Source organism: Sinocyclocheilus rhinocerous, unplaced genomic scaffold (assembly GCF_001515625.1).
Source record: "Sinocyclocheilus rhinocerous isolate Xijiao unplaced genomic scaffold, SAMN03320098_v1.1 scaffold2146, whole genome shotgun sequence".
In the NCBI taxonomy this organism is placed as follows: domain Eukaryota; kingdom Metazoa; phylum Chordata; class Actinopteri; order Cypriniformes; family Cyprinidae; genus Sinocyclocheilus; species Sinocyclocheilus rhinocerous.
The window spans coordinates 35,512-55,789 of record NW_015623444.1 but is presented as its reverse complement, the minus strand read 5'-3'; the positions used below and the strand labels follow the sequence as shown (position 1 = coordinate 55,789).

General features: G+C 34.6%; 1 protein-coding gene across 1 annotated transcript in view; it reads right to left on the bottom strand.

Annotated features, from left to right (window-relative positions):
* LOC107740400 (Kv channel-interacting protein 4-like) overlaps positions 1–8,459 on the bottom strand; it is a 167,893-nt gene extending 159,434 nt beyond the window's left edge. The window contains exon 1 of the mRNA XM_016552860.1: positions 8,290–8,459. Within this exon, the coding sequence (XP_016408346.1) occupies positions 8,290–8,428 (139 nt within the window). The 5' untranslated portion in view covers positions 8,429–8,459. The remainder of the gene's footprint in view (positions 1–8,289) is intronic.
* Positions 8,460–20,278: the final 11,819 nt, after the last annotated feature.

The following is a 20,278-nucleotide window of genomic DNA, read 5'->3' as shown; positions in this document are numbered from 1 at the left end:
TTAAAATGCCTTTTGTTTCTTAAAAAATATGCAGCTTTTGGCTTCACAAGATGTTAGCTGATGGACTGGAGTGGTGTGGATTACTTGTGGATTATTGTGATGTTTTTATCAGCTGTTTGGACTCTCATTCTGACGGCACCCATTCACTGCAGAGCATCCACTGGTGAGCAAGTGATGCAATGCTACATTTCTCCAAATCTGTTCCCATGAAGAAACAAACTCATGCACGTTTTTGATGACCTGAAGGTGAGTAAATATTCAGCAAATTATCATTTTTGGTTGAACTGTTCCTTTAATTATTTGTAGTAGCTTAGCCAAGTGCAAAAACTAAAATGAACCTCACGTTCAGTTCCTGAATGTTTGTATCTACATCACTTGAAACACTACTTAAAATTCAGTTTGCACTATAATGGAAAGTCCAACGAAATCTAGATAAATTCTGTGGATCTTAGAAAGCATTGTACGACAAATACTTACATGAGAGGCATTTTTTAGAAGCTATACTTACAAAAACAGACGTATACTCCACTTCAAGTTCATTTTATTAAGTACATTTAGGTTCAAGTACATTTTCTACTTTTCTAACTTTAAGTATACCAACAATCAGTGTACTACTAGTAGTAAGATGAACTGGTTGTTAATCCAAACTGCTCTATTCCAGCTCCTGCTGTTAAAACATTTATTATTAATAAATCACATTAACTTTGCACTGTGGTCAATAAAAACATTGAGACAAAAGGTCAGTAGCTCCTGTTTATCGCATTTAAGTTGACAAAAATAAAATTTTATTTTATTTTTACAGCTTTTATGTGCATATGTGAAGTTATAGCTGTGGCCCGATAAGCTCGAATGCATAAATGATTTATGTTAATTTTTTAGCCAAATTATTAAGCTGATAATATAATTATGTTTTGGATGATATTATTCATATTGTAAGGTAATGTCTATTCTTTTTGCCAAGTATTTCAGAAGTAAATAAATGGACAGAGTACTAATGAAGCACATTACTTGGAAATATTACTGATTGACTTTAAGTCAATGGAGTCTAATGACAGCGGCTGTCAATGATATCTCCATATTCATGGCATCATCATTTATTCATTCTGTGCTGCTGAGCTTAATCTGTACACAGAGGCCATTCATCAACATGAAGAGCTGTGCGAGGCGATGGGGGCATCAGGCAGACAGCAGAGACGGCACAAAAATACTGATATTAATCAAGTACCTATCACAGGTAAAACTCCGACAATGAACCCCAGGCCAAAGTACAACACTGAACATCTGGTCACATGTTATAGCAAGACTTTAATACGCAAACTGTCATGCCAGTGTTTTTTAAATGGTCACTTGTGACTCCAAGTTGGGTCTAAATTCAGTCTTGCAACACTTGCTCATGGACACTAGGGAAAAATAACATAATATGACAAAAAATGACCCAAAATACATTAAATATAGTTTCAATATTAACAAGGATAAATAATTGTTAATTTATTTAGGATAAATATTATCTGCATTTTATTTTCATTTTATATTATTAGTTTGGAAACACTTTATAGTAAGATTCCATTCCAACTACATTCACAAAAAAAAAAAAAGGGTAATGCTAATTTCAACATCTTCTAATGCCTTATTAAAATTAAAAAGTTTTTTATTAAAATGTTTTTACTGTCACGATGTCACACACACGAGGGACGAGGAGACGCTGGAGAATGCTTTTAACAGGACTTTATTGGAACCAAGGGAGACGAACACAGGAAGACCTTCACCCGAAGACGTACACAGGAAGACGTTCACCGGAAGACGTACAACAGCGGACAGAGAAGTAGGGACTGGGAACACTTTAAATACACACAGGAGGAGGGGATCACGAGACACACCTGGGAGCAATGACACATCATGGGGAACACCTGGGACAAATGAACTAAACTAATCAGGGGAGGAACAGGAAACTAATCAAATAAGGGCATGGGAAGGCACATGGGGAGCAGGACACACACAACACATGGAACAGAGTCTGACATTTACATTTTTTATTTTTTATTAAAAACCAAAAGTTTTGTCTGTTAACATTATTTAATGGACCTGACCTCACATGAACTAATGACTAAGAGTTGTATTTTTATTAACATTAGCAAATATTAATAAATTTGTTTATTTTAGTGTATGATTAATAATTAGTTAATGCTAGTAATGCATTACCTGACAGCAACTAATAGGAAATTATTATTTAAAAAAAAAAAAATTATTGTAATTATTATTATTATAAATGCATTACCTGACGTTAACTAATAGGATTTTTTTTTAATTATTATTATTATTTACTTTTATAAAATAAAATCTATAAAATGTAAAATCTGGTCCTAAAGCAAAACTAGTTGCAAATCAGTCTCGTACACATTCATGTGAGATTATTAGTATTCAGATGTTTCATACTACAAATGAGTCTTCACAAAATAATCCACTTTTGTTGAATATGGTACTAAAGGCAATGTTTGCAACTCTGCATAATGACATATTAACGGTGGAAAGCTGCGGGGATGTTAAGAAACTGTAACTAGGCCTTTCAGATGGTTTAGATGATGAACGACTCACTTTACGCCAATTCATGCATTAAACATTTTCTTCATTTTACACTTTTTATTCACTGCAAAGTCTGAAAAAAATACTATAGCTGCAAAATATAACAGAATCAGAAAGTCAACTGTGATTGTATTATAAATCCGTCATTGCCATCTACTGGACAAAAAAAAAAAAGGTTTCAAAATACAGTACAGCCTAGAATTGTTCTACTGATATAAGCTCCAACATTCAATTTCAATAAAATAAACTCCTCCTCATGTTTTTGCCTCTCTCTCGTCCTTGTTTCAGATCTGTTATGACTGACTTTTTTCTGTGAAATGCAAGAAGAGATATACTGTATATAGCAGAACGTCAAGGATGCTCTTTTCTACACAATGGAAGTGAAAGGTGACCGCAGCTGTCAAACAGGATTTTCATGTTTTTTCAGTGAATAATGACTTAAATTTCAGTCAGTTCATCCTAGTGATCATTTGGCTTCAGGAGAATTAGAATAATGTGAATAAATCATATGGACTCATTTTATGATGCTTTTATTGTGCTTTTTGGAGCTTTATAGTCTTGTAAAAAGAAGTACACTTTACCATACTACTAAAATACTTATGGAAATAATATATTGTAAAACAATATACTTATGTGTGAACTGAATGTAATGTTTTCAGACACTTGGTGCATGTTAATTGCCATTAAATGAAAATGTAACGTAGTTTAAATGTATACTAAATGTAATTAGCATTTACATTAAATGCAATTAATTTCAAAGTGGTTTTTACTCACTTAATTAGGACATAAGTATATTTTTCTACTTCTGTTGTTTTTGAAATATGGTTAACGTGTACTGCCGAATTCACGATAAAAAAAAAAAAGTTTTAACTTAAAATAATGTGTTACCCCGCTGACTTAATTTTATTTGTCTAGTCAACTAAAATATCTAAGTTGTCACTTAGTACAACTTAAAATTTTAAGTTGACTAAACTTTTTTGAGTTGCGTAAACTTAAAATTTTAAGTCAGCAGGGTAGCACATTATTTTAAGTTGACTCATTCTTTTTTACAGTGTCTGACAAGCATTTATGATAAACTAAAATGTACTTTCTATTAAAATGTTATTTCTATTGAAACTTGCATATGTCATACTTTTAATTATTTGTAATTACACATTTGTAAGGATGAAGTTGCAATGTAGTATTTAAATATATTAATTTTAAATGTTTTAAAATGAATTCAACATCATTACAAAATGTACTTATAAGTGTTTTAAGAAACACTGATAAAAGTGTCTCTCTTTAAGTGGCCTTTTATTTAATTGATATATTATCAGCAGCTACAGTTTTTTAAATCTATTTTAAAGATTTTAAGTACACTACACAAGTGCACATTTAATGCAATTAAACACAGCTCTTATCTCAAACCTTTGGTCTTTATATAGTTTTATTGAATGGAAAAGAACAGCATAAGTTCTATGAAGTTACGTGAGTTTGAAACAACGTGATGGCGAGTAAATGATGATCATAAGTCAAACATGGATTATGGAAGCTGCCAACAAGTTGTTATAAAAAGTCTACAACTACCACAAGGATATGAGTTAAATGAATCGGCTTGATGAATCAGACAGTCATTAAAACAAACTTGGTAGATGTGTGAGTGTAATTTATCTGACAGAACAAAAGATAACCGCCTCGTCCTAGCAATGTTAACCACAGACCCTATTTAAACACTATTATAAAAATCCACAGTACATTACTATATCAAATTTAGAGCCTCTGGTGAATTAGCCTTCAGGGTGGCCTACAAACTGACAACAGCTCTATTATTAGAGTATTCAGTTTCTGTTGGTGAACTCTAGTCATACAGTGTTGTTTGGCTGAGTCGATGAGGAAACATATGGATACAGCCCCATCCAGTGGTCACAGCGGTACCACAGTCATCTGAACATTTATGACAGTCTTTCTGCACATTAATGTTCCATAGATGCTTTAAAGGGGTCATATGATGCGATTTCAAGTTTTCCTTTCTCTTTGGAGTGTTACAAGCTCTTGGTGCATACACAAATTAATGATCTTTAAAATAGCATCATATGACCCCTTTAAATTACAATGACTCATTTTAGACTGAATCATAAGTATTTAATCATATCTCAATCAGGGGCTCAGCAAACTTTCAAGTGAACCTCAGGATGAGGTTTGATTTGTTTATCAAATTAAAACAAAGCAATTATTTTAGTTACCTTTTTTTTGTTTTTTTTAATTGTTAATGCTGAATAGTGTTGAATTTTCTTCTCCTGCGTCATATTCTTCATGCAATTTGTTTGAGCTGCGCCCTCTACTGTACAGACGTGAACATAATTAGTTACTTTTTTTAGGGAGTAAAGCAATATTGTAATGCATTATTTTTAAAAGTAACTTTCCCCAACACTAAACACTATTATTAATATTACTATTATTTATATAAATATTTATTGAACAATAATATTCTAAGCTATTCAGTCAAAAGTACAAAGGCAGTGCTCTGATACAGGATTAAAGCTATATAAAAATATAAAGTTCTTAAACTTTGCCCTCAGATAATACTATTTACTCTGGAACAAATAATAGATTAATGAGAGCAAAGATTGCCCATTTGATATATCATTCATCGTATTGAGAGCACTGTCTTGGTATTTCTAAAGTCTTTGGTTGTACTCAAATGAATGTGAGCTTACAGTCGATTGTTAAGTCGGGCAAACAACACCAGAGAGAAATGCACCGTTTTCACCAGAAGATTGAGTTATGGCATTTTGAAGTCCTATAACATGCATTCACAAAATAATTTATATTTCATGACAACTTTCAGTCCAGTTTTTTTCTAGGTTAATATCACTTATAATTATGCACCAGAATATTACAATATGTGACCTTGGACCACAAAACCAGTCATAAGGGTCAGTTTTTCGTAATTGAGATTTATAAATCACCATAAAATAAAAATCAATAATTTTGACCCGTACAATGTATTTTTGGCTATTGCTACAAATATACCCCAGCGACTTAAGACTGGTTTTGTGCTCCAGGGTCACATATCTGAATTGAAATAATTACAAACCATTCATGAATGAAGCAATAGGTTAATGGCTCTAATCTGACAATTAACATAAATATAAAGGACATCTGCAACTGAACCACAGCTGTACAGTGAATCAAATAGTCAATGAGACTATGAAACGTCCATAAAAGTTCTGTGCCTTGCAATTACGCAGTTTCATAAAATACAGCGTTATGTGGCTGCATTGCAGATATAACATCCAGAAGACAGATTTGATGCCATAACTGCATTGGTAAAAGTGATTTCTGCTGTTTTATTTTAATCCATCTTGAAGGTTATGCTTTTGAATGTAATTATATAGTCAAAGCAGATTATGCTGCACTGAGACAGGCCAGTGTTGAAGCAGCCAAATAAACCTATTGAGTTTGTCCATTCAGCGAGGCTGGACACTGACAGCAGCACCTGACACTATGAAGGGCCCAGCTGTTTCCTGAGCCCTTGTGATTACAGCACACAGCGCCTTAGATAATAACTGTCTTATGAATAGAGACACAAATACATGTACACAGACAAACACAGGCTGGGACTCCATCACACAAACATAAACACACATCACGTGATCCACAGCTAGGAATGAACCACAAATCTATATACAGCATGCGGTTTATTTTTATGCCATGCTGAATTACCGTCTCTAGAGAATTTCGGAAATCTTTTTGAACCACCACATTCCCTCAGCATCTGCTTTACTTTCATTAGTATCGTTTCCATTACAGTTTCCATGGACTTAGCCAGAATGGTCTTTTTTTAGCTAGCAACACTCACTTGGCAGTTTCAAGCTACATTTGAACGCTGTTTAGCCATTTCTAACATAATTTCACACTGTATGAAGAGGAACAAGATTGAACGAATCCACTGAAACCAATGCAGTGAGATCTAAGGCAAACCACACCACAAACACTCTTTAGCAATTTAACAAATGAGAAACTGTAAATTTACAACTGTAAAACTCATCAATATCCCCTTCACTGTAATACAATGATTTATTATGCCCGTCACTTCACATGAGACCATAAAGTGTGATCAGTCGAAACACCGAACGCAACAGAGGTCCCTCTTTCAGCAGATTAGACATCAATGCGTCAAGTGGCTTGACTTCAATAAGCAGAGGAAGCAAGAATGTCTTAAAGATTCCCAGCGAATATGAAAAAAATGATATTACTACCACGGTAGAATAACCTCTCTATTAAAGGGAAAGATCACCCCAAAAAAATAAATAACATTCTGTCATCATTTATTCATCCTGGTGTCGTTCCAAACATGTATGACTTACTTTCTTCTGTGGAATGTGAAAGATGATATTTTGAGAAATGCTTCAGTGGGTTTTAGGACATCAATGGTAACCCAAATTATTTCAAAATATCTTCCCTTGTGTTCTATAAAAAAAAAAAAAAAGTCATGCAGGTTTGGAACGACATGAGGTTGAGTAAAAAAAAATGACAGGATGAACTATTCATTTAAAACAAAGAATTATAACAGATTGTTTGTAAAGAGTATTTGCGTATCTCTAATGAACTGGTCCCATGCAGGTTCTCTGATGAAACAAAACTCTACTTTTCAGCCAACTCGTCAGTCTGTAAGAGTGAATTTGCAGCCAAATGATAGTTTCAAATCAGATTTTTTTGTTTTTTAAAACGTTCTGAGAGCTCCAAGTGTCACTTTCTGAAATTAGATCACCAGTTGTGCCAACTTGCGTCAGAATTAAACATTTGCCTCATCCTGGAACTTTACCATGTTCCCAAAACTGATTGTAAACTGCAATATTTTTTTTTTTTTTTACAAAACCTAAATGAATGGGCTTTTGTTCTTTTTTCTGAACTGATAAAAAGCCAGATACAGTATAAAAAAAAAATAGGTTGGCCTATAGGACTATAGTGCAAAATCTTCACAAATTTAAAGGGACAGTTCACCCAAAATGAAAATTCTGTCATCATTTACTCATCCACATGGCGTTCCAAATCTGTATGAATTTCTTCAGCAGAACACAAAAGATGATATTCTGAAGAATGTTGGTAACCAAATAGTTTCAATTGTCCAAAAACAGAGACATTTATCAAAATATTTTGTTTCTCAGAAGAAAAAAGCCATAGAGGTTTGAAATGACATGAGGGTGAGTAAAACAATGACAATTTTCTTTTTTGGATAAAATTGCTCTTTAAAAAAAAGCTTCAGCGACCATATGTTGTGTAAAATCATGTAACTGACACTTTAATCACATAAAGTACAGTACTTAAAAGCATTAGAAAATCCATTACACTCTTATATAATAAAGATTATTTTTATTAAAGATAAAGATAAAATAAAGATTTCAAAAGGTGGTTTTCATAGCAATGCCATAGAAGAAACATTTTGGCTCCTCAAAGAAACTTTCAGTAAACAGCTCTCAAAAAAAAACGAACATTTAAATTCTCTAAAGAACCATTATCCACTATAAAGGACCTTTTGTGGAATGGAAAATTTCCACGGATGTTAACGAATCTTCATGAAACCATCAACACCAATAAAGAACCTTTATTTTATCTAGCTCCATCAGACTTTCGCAAAGACAGAACTGAACTCATATGGAGTAAAATTCACATCCGCATTTTTGGTGGTACTACAGCGATGCCTACTTATCTCGAAGAGGGATTTACCTTTTTTGTTGGGGGAAGCCCAGGAGATGATCCTCCTGACCAGACAGCAGTTGAGCAGCACTTTCTTGGAAAGGCCGTGATCCTTACGAAACTGAGTCAGGTCTTCGTCCCATTGAGTCCTCTTGACTGGGGCAGACATGGTCACACTACAACTACTCGAACCCAGATGCTGCTGTTAAAATGATGCACTTTCAATCCTATGTTTCTTCTTCCTAAGAGGCAGGAATAATTTACATTTTCTGTTTCCCAAGTGGGCTGAGTGGCTAAATAAAATATGACCGTTTGGTTATCGAACCTTCTGCACTTAAAAACTAACCTAAAGAGCTTTTCAATATAACCATACAAAAAACTACTATAGTTTTCTATATATAGTTCCTCAACTATGTCTTCAATTACATCTTAATATAGATTCATGATATGCCAGAATGGGTTAAATAGCCTCCCCTATATAACAGCAACTAGTGAGAGTTTAGCAACATCTGAATTTAACATCAACATGTTGAAAAATGCATCAAACTAGACAAAAAGCTCCCATTCTAGTTTAAGACTAGATAGTTAATTCTGTTAATTAAATGAAGCAGCACTATTGAACCCGCAAAAGAGTCTTGCACTCTCTCCTCCAGCGAGAGTATTTTCTTACCTTGTGGTTTTAGAAGAGCTGCTGATCCTTCGGTGGCTTCACAGCAACACAAAGATGCTCAGGTTTCACGCTACAGAACGCTTTCTCTTATTTCGTGTGAGAAAAGAGGAGGGGAGGATGAGAGATACTCCAGTGATCAGACTGTCTGCTCAAGCCTTTATCTGCCCCTCTCTCTCATGAGGGGACAGTGAAACATGATCAGCATCTGCACCTGAGAGTGGCCAATCAGAGAGCGGCGTGATCATTCATGTCAATGATGGACATTTTACTCACAGGACCCAGGGCTGGACCCATGGGAAGTGTACTTTTCTGCCGAGAAACACACACACACACGTCATTCTCAGCCCTCGCTGGCACACACGCACAAGCAAACATAGAGCCAATAATGAAGTGTTGGCTCACAGACAGATTCCCCTGCTGCTCGGATGCCATATTTAGCAACATTTAGACCCCCACCCAACTCCCATAAAATCACTCAGCGTGCGGCATATACACAAATCAACAGGGCCAACTGTACTGAGAATACACACCTGATCCTGTCAGCAATCATTTAGTCTCGGATGATATAGAATAATGATTACATGCACATCATTTTACAATCTATAGTCTGCTTAAAGCCAAAGAAAATTATATTACTTCATTGTTATTAACAACATGAAGTGAATGTATTTTGAATAATTTATTGCTATTGTGTCAATAATATGGAATCATGTAATCAATAAAAAAGTAACTGTCTGATTGTGAGTATTTTAAAATTTAATTTAATCTAATTACAAGTACTTAATTTTTGGAATCTGATTAAGATATCCAGATTACATGTAATCAGTTACTACCCAGCACTATAATATGCTATTTAAATATAAATATTATATTAATAGCATTCTTTTACAGCATTTATTAATCTAGGTTTTCATGACACATACCTAATTTAAAAAATCTGGAAAAAAAAAAAAAATCAAAAATTGCCAAATTCCCAATGGCCAATTCACATAGTTATTAACACATCAGCTGAATTACTTGGATTTATAGAAATTAGAATATTGACTTATTTATGGTGATCAAATCAACATGTTTTCATGACACACACCTAATATTAGTAATCTAAAAAGAAAATTACCAATTTCTGAATAGCCAATATTTGTCACGTAGTTGATAGTTTTTGGTATCATGAAATATAGCACTATATGTTGACAATGGAACCACTGATGCCAATAAAGAAACTTTAGTGTAGTTCCATCAGACTCTCGCATAGAACTCACATCTTCATTCTGGGTGATACTACAGCGATGGCCACTTATCTTGAAGAGGGATTTACCTTTTTGGTTGGTGGAAGCCCAGGAGATGATCCACCTGACCAGACAGCAGTTGAGCAGCACTTTCTTGGAAAGGCCGTGATCCTTACGAAACTGAGTCAGGTCTTCGTCCCATTGAGTCCTCTTGACTGGGGCAGACATGGTCACACTACAACTACTCGAACCCAGATGCTGCTGTTAAAATGATGCACTTTCAATCCTATGTTTCTTCTTCCTAAGAGGCAGGAATAATTTACATTTTCTGTTTCCCAAGTGGGCTGAGTGGCTAAATAAAATATGACCGTTTGGTTATCGAACCTTCTGCACTTAAAAACTAACCTAAAGAGCTTTTCAATATAACCATACAAAAAACTACTATAGTTTTCTATATATAGTTCCTCAACTATGTCTTCAATTACATCTTAATATAGATTCATGATATGCCAGAATGGGTTAAATAGCCTCCCCTATATAACAGCAACTAGTGAGAGTTTAGCAACATCTGAATTTAACATCAACATGTTGAAAAATGCATCAAACTAGACAAAAAGCTCCCGTTCTAGTTTAAGACTAGATAGTTAATTCTGTTAATTAAATGAAGCAGCACTATTGAACCCGCAAAAGAGTCTTGCACTCTCTCCTCCAGCGAGAGTATTTTCTTACCTTGTGGTCTTAGAAGAGCTGCTGAACCTTCGGTGGCTTCACAGCAACACAAAGATGCTCAGGTTTCACGCTACAGAACGCTTTCTCTTATTTCGTGTGAGAAAAGAGGAGGGGAGGATGAGAGATACTCCAGTGATCAGACTGTCTGCTCAAGCCTTTATCTGCCCCTCTCTCTCATGAGGGGACAGTGAAACATGATCAGCATCTGCACCTGAGAGTGGCCAATCAGAGAGCGGCGTGATCATTCATGTCAATGATGGACATTTTACTCACAGGACCCAGGGCTGGACCCATGGGAAGTGTACTTTTCTGCCGAGAAACACACACACACACGTCATTCTCAGCCCTCGCTGGCACACACGCACAAGCAAACATAGAGCCAATAATGAAGTGTTGGCTCACAGACAGATTCCCCTGCTGCTCGGATGCCATATTTAGCAACATTTAGACCCCCACCCAACTCCCATAAAATCACTCAGCGTGCGGCATATACACAAATCAACAGGGCCAACTGTACTGAGAATACACACCTGATCCTGTCAGCAATCATTTAGTCTCGGATGATATAGAATAATGATTACATGCACATCATTTTACAATCTATAGTCTGCTTAAAGCCAAAGAAAATTATATTACTTCATTGTTATTAACAACATGAAGTGAATGTATTTTGAATAATTTATTGCTATTGTGTCAATAATATGGAATCATGTAATCAATAAAAAAGTAACTGTCTGATTGTGAGTATTTTAAAATTTAATTTAATCTAATTACAAGTACTTAATTTTTGGAATCTGATTAAGATATCCAGATTACATGTAATCAGTTACTACCCAGCACTATAATATGCTATTTAAATATAAATATTATATTAATAGCATTCTTTTACAGCATTTATTAATCTAGGTTTTCATGACACATACCTAATTTAAAAAATCTGGAAAAAAAAAAAAAATCAAAAATTGCCAAATTCCCAATGGCCAATTCACATAGTTATTAACACATCAGCTGAATTACTTGGATTTATAGAAATTAGAATATTGACTTATTTATGGTGATCAAATCAACATGTTTTCATGACACACACCTAATATTAGTAATCTAAAAAGAAAATTACCAATTTCTGAATAGCCAATATTTGTCACGTAGTTGATAGTTTTTGGTATCATGAAATATAGCACTATATGTTGACATTAGTGGTCGACCGATATGGGTTTTTTGACAGCCGATGCCGATGCCGATATCTATGAAAGCAGGGTGGCCGATGGCCGATATAAAGCCGATATAATTTTATTTATTTTAATTAATTTAAGAAATTTGAAATCATTTGAAAATGGATTAAAAATACTTGTGTAAAATAAACATACTTATACTTTAGAAGACAAAGCATTTTTCACAAATAAATATTTAATAAAAATCTAATTGAATAGGAAGTAAACACTGTAACCAACAGGGCACTCAGTATTCTGGGAAGTTTGTGTGCATTGGGAATCATATATATATATATTTTTTTCAAATAAAGCCAAGGTAACACTCATTTTACATACAGCACACAATGAAAATGACATGAATATGATAGTGGGCAAATGCATAAAGCGCAGCATAATTTGAAATCATGAGTTTAGTTTGTCGATCGTGCGTCTCCAGTGAAGCAGAACTCTCCTCCTGTCCGCATTCAATTTGCATGGACCGACCGTCACGCAGAGAACACGCGATCATGCAGGATACAAATGCACACTTCATGATTATTAGACAGACTTCTATCTGTATTAGGCAGAACTGTTAAACGACAACAACAAACAAAGAAGAGGGAGAATGTGAGCACTGTGTGTTCAGGCGCTGCAATCTCAGCGCCGTTGAATTAGAAGTCCCGCCTAGAACACATCGGCCAAACAAAAAACTTATCGGCCGATGCCGATATTTGAAAAATGCCAAATATCGGCCGATATATCGGTCGACCACTAGTTAACATTAGCTGCTAAAATAGCTAACATACTTTTACAGGTATTTGTTAATCTAAATTCATGTTAATATCTGCATATACGGATTAATTTTATCATTTCAGTTGTCTAAATTAATAGCAATGCATTATGAACAGGAATGAATGAACATTTAACAAAAATATACTTACAATTAACTGCTGTACTACAAAAAAAAGCTGATTGGGTAAGTAAAACTTGATTTAGTTTTAAAAAAATGAAATTTTTGCCTTTCTATTAAATTTAACTTGTTAGATATTTTTAATTAAAAAAAGACAAAACACTGCTTAAAGGGACAGTTCACCCAAAAATTTAAATTCTGTCATCATTTACTCACCCTCATGTTGTTCTGAACATGTAAGAATTTCTTTCTTCTGTTGAAATATCAGCTGATGGTAGCCAATGACTTCCACAGTCATTTTTTTTTTTCATACTACAGAAGTCAATGGTCAATGGTCATCAACTGTTGGTCATCTGGTCATCAAAATTCTTCAGAATATCTTCTTTTGTGTACAACAGAAGAAAGAAATTAATACAGGTTTGGAACAACTTGAGGGTGAGTAAATGACAAATTCTCATTTTTGGGTGAACTGTCAGCACCACTGTAACGATAATCCTGTCTACTGTAAAAAAAATAAAAAAATAAAAAACTAAGATCCATATTCTTTATGCTCTAACTACTGTTGATGCTGCCATCTATTTCAATTCAGTTTTAGTGACTGTGCACAGTAATTTAATAAGCTCATTCATTCTCATTCATGTCCTTTATAATGGCACACAAGAGCACAATGAATTGCATAATGTAGGCCATTATGTACACATGTACGTATATACAATTTTACAACAAATATTATTTCATCTAATTCATATTTACACATCAGCAGAATTACTTGGATTTCTGGAATTCCGAATGACCAATATTTTTGACGTAGTCGATGGCAGCGTTTAGAGCATACAAAAATATTAGCTGGTGTGGATTTCAGTCCAGCGTCGCGATTCATCCTCTGTGCAAAACGACCTGAATTCACACAGGGAGGTTCACATTTACAGGTGCATTAAAAAGACTGATCTATCAGCCTGCGGAGAGAAATCCGGTAAGACAAAACAATCACAGCTCCAGAGCTTCATATCATTATCCTCCTCCTGCTCTGCTGTTTCTATTTTGAGCTAATGTGACTGATTAATCACAGAGATTACTAACAACAAATACATAACGTATAATGAACACAATATAAGACTGGGTTTGTATTATGATGCATTTCTGACACTCTAGATATGAACTAAATAAAACCGACAATATTTATGGCATGGCTCACTTAAAATTAAAATGGTCACGAGCCGGTGTTCTAACAAATAATGCTACCTATTAGATTATGCTACCAACCCAGTATTTTTAATACTGTAAGGATAGGTTTAGGGTTGGGGTAGGTGTACATGTTAAAAAAGCCTCACACCACATAAATATCATGCTGGAAGCAAAATCTAATAGGTAGCATTTTTCGCTGTCGAATTATGCTACCAACTGTTTTAAAGGGGTCACATGATGCGATTTCAATTTTTCCTTTCTCTTTGAAGTGTTACAAGCTCTTGGTGCATAAAGAAGATCTGTAAAGTTGCAAAAACTAAAGTCTCAAATCCAAAGAGATATTCTTTATAAAAGTTAAGAGTCAACCACGCCTACCTAAAACGGCTCGTTCTAACACGCCCCCACATACCTACGTCACGATGTGGGAAGATTTGCATAACACAGCCCAAATGTTCACGCAAAGAAAGAAAGCATAACTTTTATTCTCGCTGTAGTATTGATACAAATAAAAGTAATGCTTGTTACATACTATTGACCCAGTACTGACACATATTATTTATTAGGTGGTTGGCTTTGTTTATTAATTTTTGTTTCTTTGTTTGTTTGTAATCAAAGATAAAGTACACGTTATATTTGTGTGTCGAAGATAAGGCTTTATTTTTGACAAAAGCTTGGTGTTCAGTTTAATAAGATTTAATTTTTTTTTAGCTAGCTTTATTTTATTTGAATCATGTTTACATGGTATGTCTACAATTTAAAGTAATGGGTTGCGTTTTTCACAATTCAGAAAGGGCTTTTTTCCTCAGATAACTTCCTCAGACATCAAGACAATACAATATTAAGTAGCCTACGTCACATTACCACTAAAGAAACCTGTGAAAACCCCCACTTCCATTGTTTCATTCAGGCACATTTCCGAGCAAATTAGAGGGAAACGAATATTCTCGAAGCTCTTAAAGGGGTCATATGACGTTGCTAAAAAGAACATTATTTTGTGTATTTGGTGTAATGAAACGTGTTTATGCGGTTTAAGGTAAAAAAAAACACATATTATTTTCCACATACTGTACATTATTGTTTCTCCTCTATGCCCCGCCTTTCTGAAACGCGGCCTTCCAAAAGAGGACGATATCCGCTTCGTCATGCCTGGAGTTGATCCGTGCTGGTCACTGAGGAAATACATCAACTTTGCGCTGTGGATCGCCGGATCGGCTTTCACTGTGGACGAAGCGGAGTCCAGCCGGGGGTCGTCACATGTTTTTGCCGCAAGCCCGCCGGCCGCACTGTTCTCAAGCCCGCCCACCTGCATAGAGGAGAAACAATAATGTATGTTTTTTAACTTTAAACGCATAAACACATTTCATTACACCAAATACACAAAATAATGTTCTTTTTAGCAGCATCATATGACACCTTTAAGGCATCAGTATTGCTAATTTGGGGATTTTGTCACCAAATGTAGCGACTTTGTCATTGTTGCTGCGACTTTTATTAATGGTTTGTGACAAGGAGATAATTTGGTGATATTTAAATATATTTGGCAATTTAAATATATTTAAACATTTTTTTTTTATTATTAACAAATAAACAACAAAAAATAAGGCAGACATTCTGTCTTTTGTAACATCTTTTTTCTGCCATTAAGAATGCACATTTTTTTTCCCACGGCATGCTGCAATTCGTCCTGCGGAATGCTGCTGAAACCTGTTAGCACTTTTTTAGGATTTAAATAAATGTTTTGTGCTTCACAGAATATCTACCTGATGGAACAACATACTGTATCTACAGGCCAGACCAAATTGCTTGTAAACCCTTTGCAATTATCTGTCTTCGACCAACTGTTAAATATGCTTATAGATTATTACAGTATGTTACATTTTAAAAATAACGGGTTTTTTTACATTAACATAATTATCAGTGTCTGATAAATTATTAACTGCATGTAATGTTGTGATTGTGAGAAAACATCCACAATAATATGACAGACAACTGAGACCCATCACAGATTTTTAAGACATTACATCTGATTGCCAAAAACAATAAGGTTACTGCTTTTTATGTTTTTTTTTATTTGTATTCTTTTAACGATGGTGTTGATAGATAACTTATAGAATATTAAGATATCCATCCATCCATTCTCCAAACCGCTTTCCCCAATAAGGTTGAATTGAATATAGGTTGAATAAGGATGAATTGTTTTCAAAATTAGTGTGAATTCGTTTTTTAGAAAGGAAAAGAAATACTAGCATTCTAAACAAAAGTTCAGGAGGAATAAACTTTCGTCGGGGTAGCACAATATTTAATTTTGGACAGGAATGAAAATGAGGCAGTGAGTGATAGAAATACAGTGCATTTAATGGATTGTATTTTTGTGTAACAACAAATCAATTTATTCAGCTGATCAAACCAAAAAAAAAAGCTTTCTGTGGACAAAAACTCTGTAAAACAGTTTTGAATGGTGTGCGGTGTGAAAATGACATGATATAGGATCTTTATACAGTGTGTCATTGTGAAGAATGTAAGTCGGTCCCTCACAGCCTCATTTTCATCCACGTAAAATTGAATATGGCGCCTAACTTGACTAAGGTCTACATGTTCATCTAAACCTGTCAATCACAACACAAGTGTATATAAACAGCCGCTAGTACTATTCATCTCACGGCCACTTCAGTCCTCAATCTTTTCTCTACGTTAGTTTTCATTAAGTAGTGCACGGCTCGAGCCCTCCATGGACAGCAGGCCACATCTTTCCCCATTAAGGAGAAAATATGTGTGAAATCTGTAAGATCTAGTACACATTCACTCTTAACACTCTTAACATAACAAGCACTTTCTATAGAATCAGATGTACAGTTTTGGACTAAATCTGCATTAATCATATTTTTTATCCAGTTAGCTACTGTCTGTTTACTCCGATCACAAAGCGAAACTTGGAGCACAACAACGTATCTTCAATGAGAGAGTTAATTAATCCAGCACTCACAGATTGCAAAATCCTGCGCCATTAAAACACAACGGATGGATTTAACTGAAAAATTGGATACATTCCTTTTATCCAAAGGGACCTGTTTATCTGAAAATAAGAAGATAACAGCATTCTGTCTGTTCTGCCAGAACAAAAAGACTGAGCTACAATGCTGCTATGCCAACAATGTTTTCAGATAGATAGATAGATAGATAGATAGATATATAGATGATAGATAGATAGATAGATAGATAGATAGATAGATATGAATGAATGTACTTGTTTATATTTCAAATATGCAGTTTGTGAATAAGGATAACATCCATTTGAAAATTTGCTTTGACGTTTTCGAACATGTGAGCTCCAGATGGCCGTTCTGCACTCATGAAGCTGCCCGAGAGCGCCTCACCTCGGCCAGATCTTCTGGAATTTACCACTGGCTCTGATGTCTCTGCAGGGGTTAAACATGAGATATCATTTGTTTTGGGTAAAATCTCATGTTTATGTAAATGCAATGCTGTTTATCAGAGCACTGCCTTTGTACTTTTGACTGAATTGCCTAACAACTTTTATGATAGCTGTTGTTGTTGTTTATTAAATATTATTTTATATAAATAATAGCATTTAATAATAGTATTTAGTATTGAGAAACGGAGTTTGTTTGTGATGGTGATTTTAGTTACATTGTTCCACCATTAGTTGGCGACCAGAGACGTTTTTATGAGTGAGTCAGCAGTTTTTTACATTGAAAGCCGTTTTTACAACTTTTACATTGAAAAGTTATAAACGCTATAAACGTAAGTTATTTTTAGTTTCAACAACAGCTTGACACAGCGAATAAATGCACTGAGCTGCAAAATCACCCTTAATAAACTTATTTTCTCCAATAATCCACAAGCCAATGGAAAAGTCTTATTGGGTTTTTGCTACCATCTATTTTGAATACTTTGTAAATTGCATCTGTACCCCAGACATAATTGTTCGCTTCTCCACCTAACAAATGGTACCGTACTGTAATTCACACACATGCATACATACACACTGCTTGACCGTGAGTCGATGTGAGGGGATGTCCGCATCAATTATTTAGCTAATCTACCGAGTAACAAGAGATAACAAGCAACACACTGCCAGTCAACCTGTTACAGCAACCCAAAAAACACACTCAGTGAGGCTGATTTAGCCTTACGTCAATACTCCTACAGGTACTCTTGAAAAATATGATGCTAAAAACCAAACTGACCATCCTGTTCATTTGCAATACATAATTGTTATCCGTTATTGTTCATATAATAATATACACTGTAAAAAAAAATTTTTTACTTTTTTTTTTTTTAATTTACGGTAAAAAACCAGCAGCTGTGGTTGCCGGAATTTTACCGTAAAAAATACAGTAGCAACGTTTTAGGTTTTACGGTTTTAACTTAAATTTACAGTCAAATACTGTAATTTCATTAACTGATATAATGTTAATATACCAACCTATTGAAGTACTGAAATCTGTTTTGTACCTTTGTAATACACTGATAACCACCAAATCCAGGTGGTGATGAGAAAGTCACATGATGAATTTTTACGGTCTATGAACAATTGTTCTACAGCATTTCTAATTTAGTTAATGTTGATTTCACAAATACATTCTACAGTCATAAGTAATATCTGTTGACACTAGTTAAGCCACTGTGAATGAACATGAACAAAAAGTGAGACTGTATTAACAGTGACAGATATTAATGAACACAATGTTATCTTATGTTAGTTCATTAAGGCCCCGTCCACACGGAGACGCGTTTAGCTGTAGGGAAATCTCTGGCTTCGTGTGGACGTAGCCTAAACCTTTCGTAAAGTGCTTCCGCTCATTTCTGCTGTCAAACATCGCTTCACTTCACCACATATATTATCCATATCAATTTGTTTTATACATCAGTTCAAAGCACAATTATACTAAAAAAGACAAAAATCAAAAAGCGTCTCAAAGACTGTTGTGTGTGGAACTGCTATCACAATCTGCCGTTGCTAGTTGCTGTTACTATTCGACGCAGTTTTTGAGAACTCACTGGAACAACAAGGAGGCAGTCCAATTGTGCAATACTGCAGTTTAATAAACAAGTTTGTATGAAATAGCTTACATTTTAAACATAAAACTTCCAATTATTTCCCAAAAAAAATGTTCCAAACAAGGCCACAAGCTGTGTCGCTGCAACACTGAGCAACAGTGGTGTATCGTTCCAGAATGATTCAGCGTTTTTAAACGAATCTGTTGAGTGAACTATTCAATGACTCATTCATGAAGACGATTGCTGAAATCAGAACCAAACAGTACACTACTTATTATTTTTAGCTTCTCTTTCTTTGAAAAAAGAGCAGTATGCTAGCGTGTGGTTCCGAATTCAGCAGCTTATTTAGTTTCTGAATGAAGCCTTTTAAGCGAATAAGCTGAATAAATGATTCAGAGACTCATTAATAAAAAAAATACAAATTGTTGCCACCTACTGGCATGATAATGCTAAGCTCCTCGACCATGCTGCTCTGCTATGAATATGTTTTTATGAAATGTTTTACATGCACTATATGTATTATTATTATTAATACATATTATAGGGGAGCGCGGGGCACAAAGTAACGCGGGGTAAGTTGTAACACACGTGGTTTAAATATTTCCACACATGCTAGCATAACCAAATTTACAGCATTTACTAGTTACCATATCAACATTATATAGAGGAAAAAGTGCGCCAAAATTCAAGTCTTTTGAAGATATCGCTGAACATTTATTTTACCATAGTAAAATTATATTTCTGGCTTAAGTAAATTTTTCATCTCAGTTTTTATTACTCATTTAAAATGAGACAAATCTGCTATTATTTTAATCTCCAATCTGTTATTTATCAGTTTAGATTATTTTTTAATGCTTCACTAACTATCATAAGACAGTAACCGGTTTTAAACTCCAGTTGCGCAGATGGGGCCCATTGTAACACTGCGTTACAATGTGCTATTCTATGACATTAGCGATTTAATTCACACTGTTTACTTTAATACAGTTTAATGATAAACGACGAGAAACAGGTGAATAAAGACTGACAGTCAATGTTTAATGTTAAGAAATTATTATTTCAAGACATGTAAAGCATTTTGGCTCGT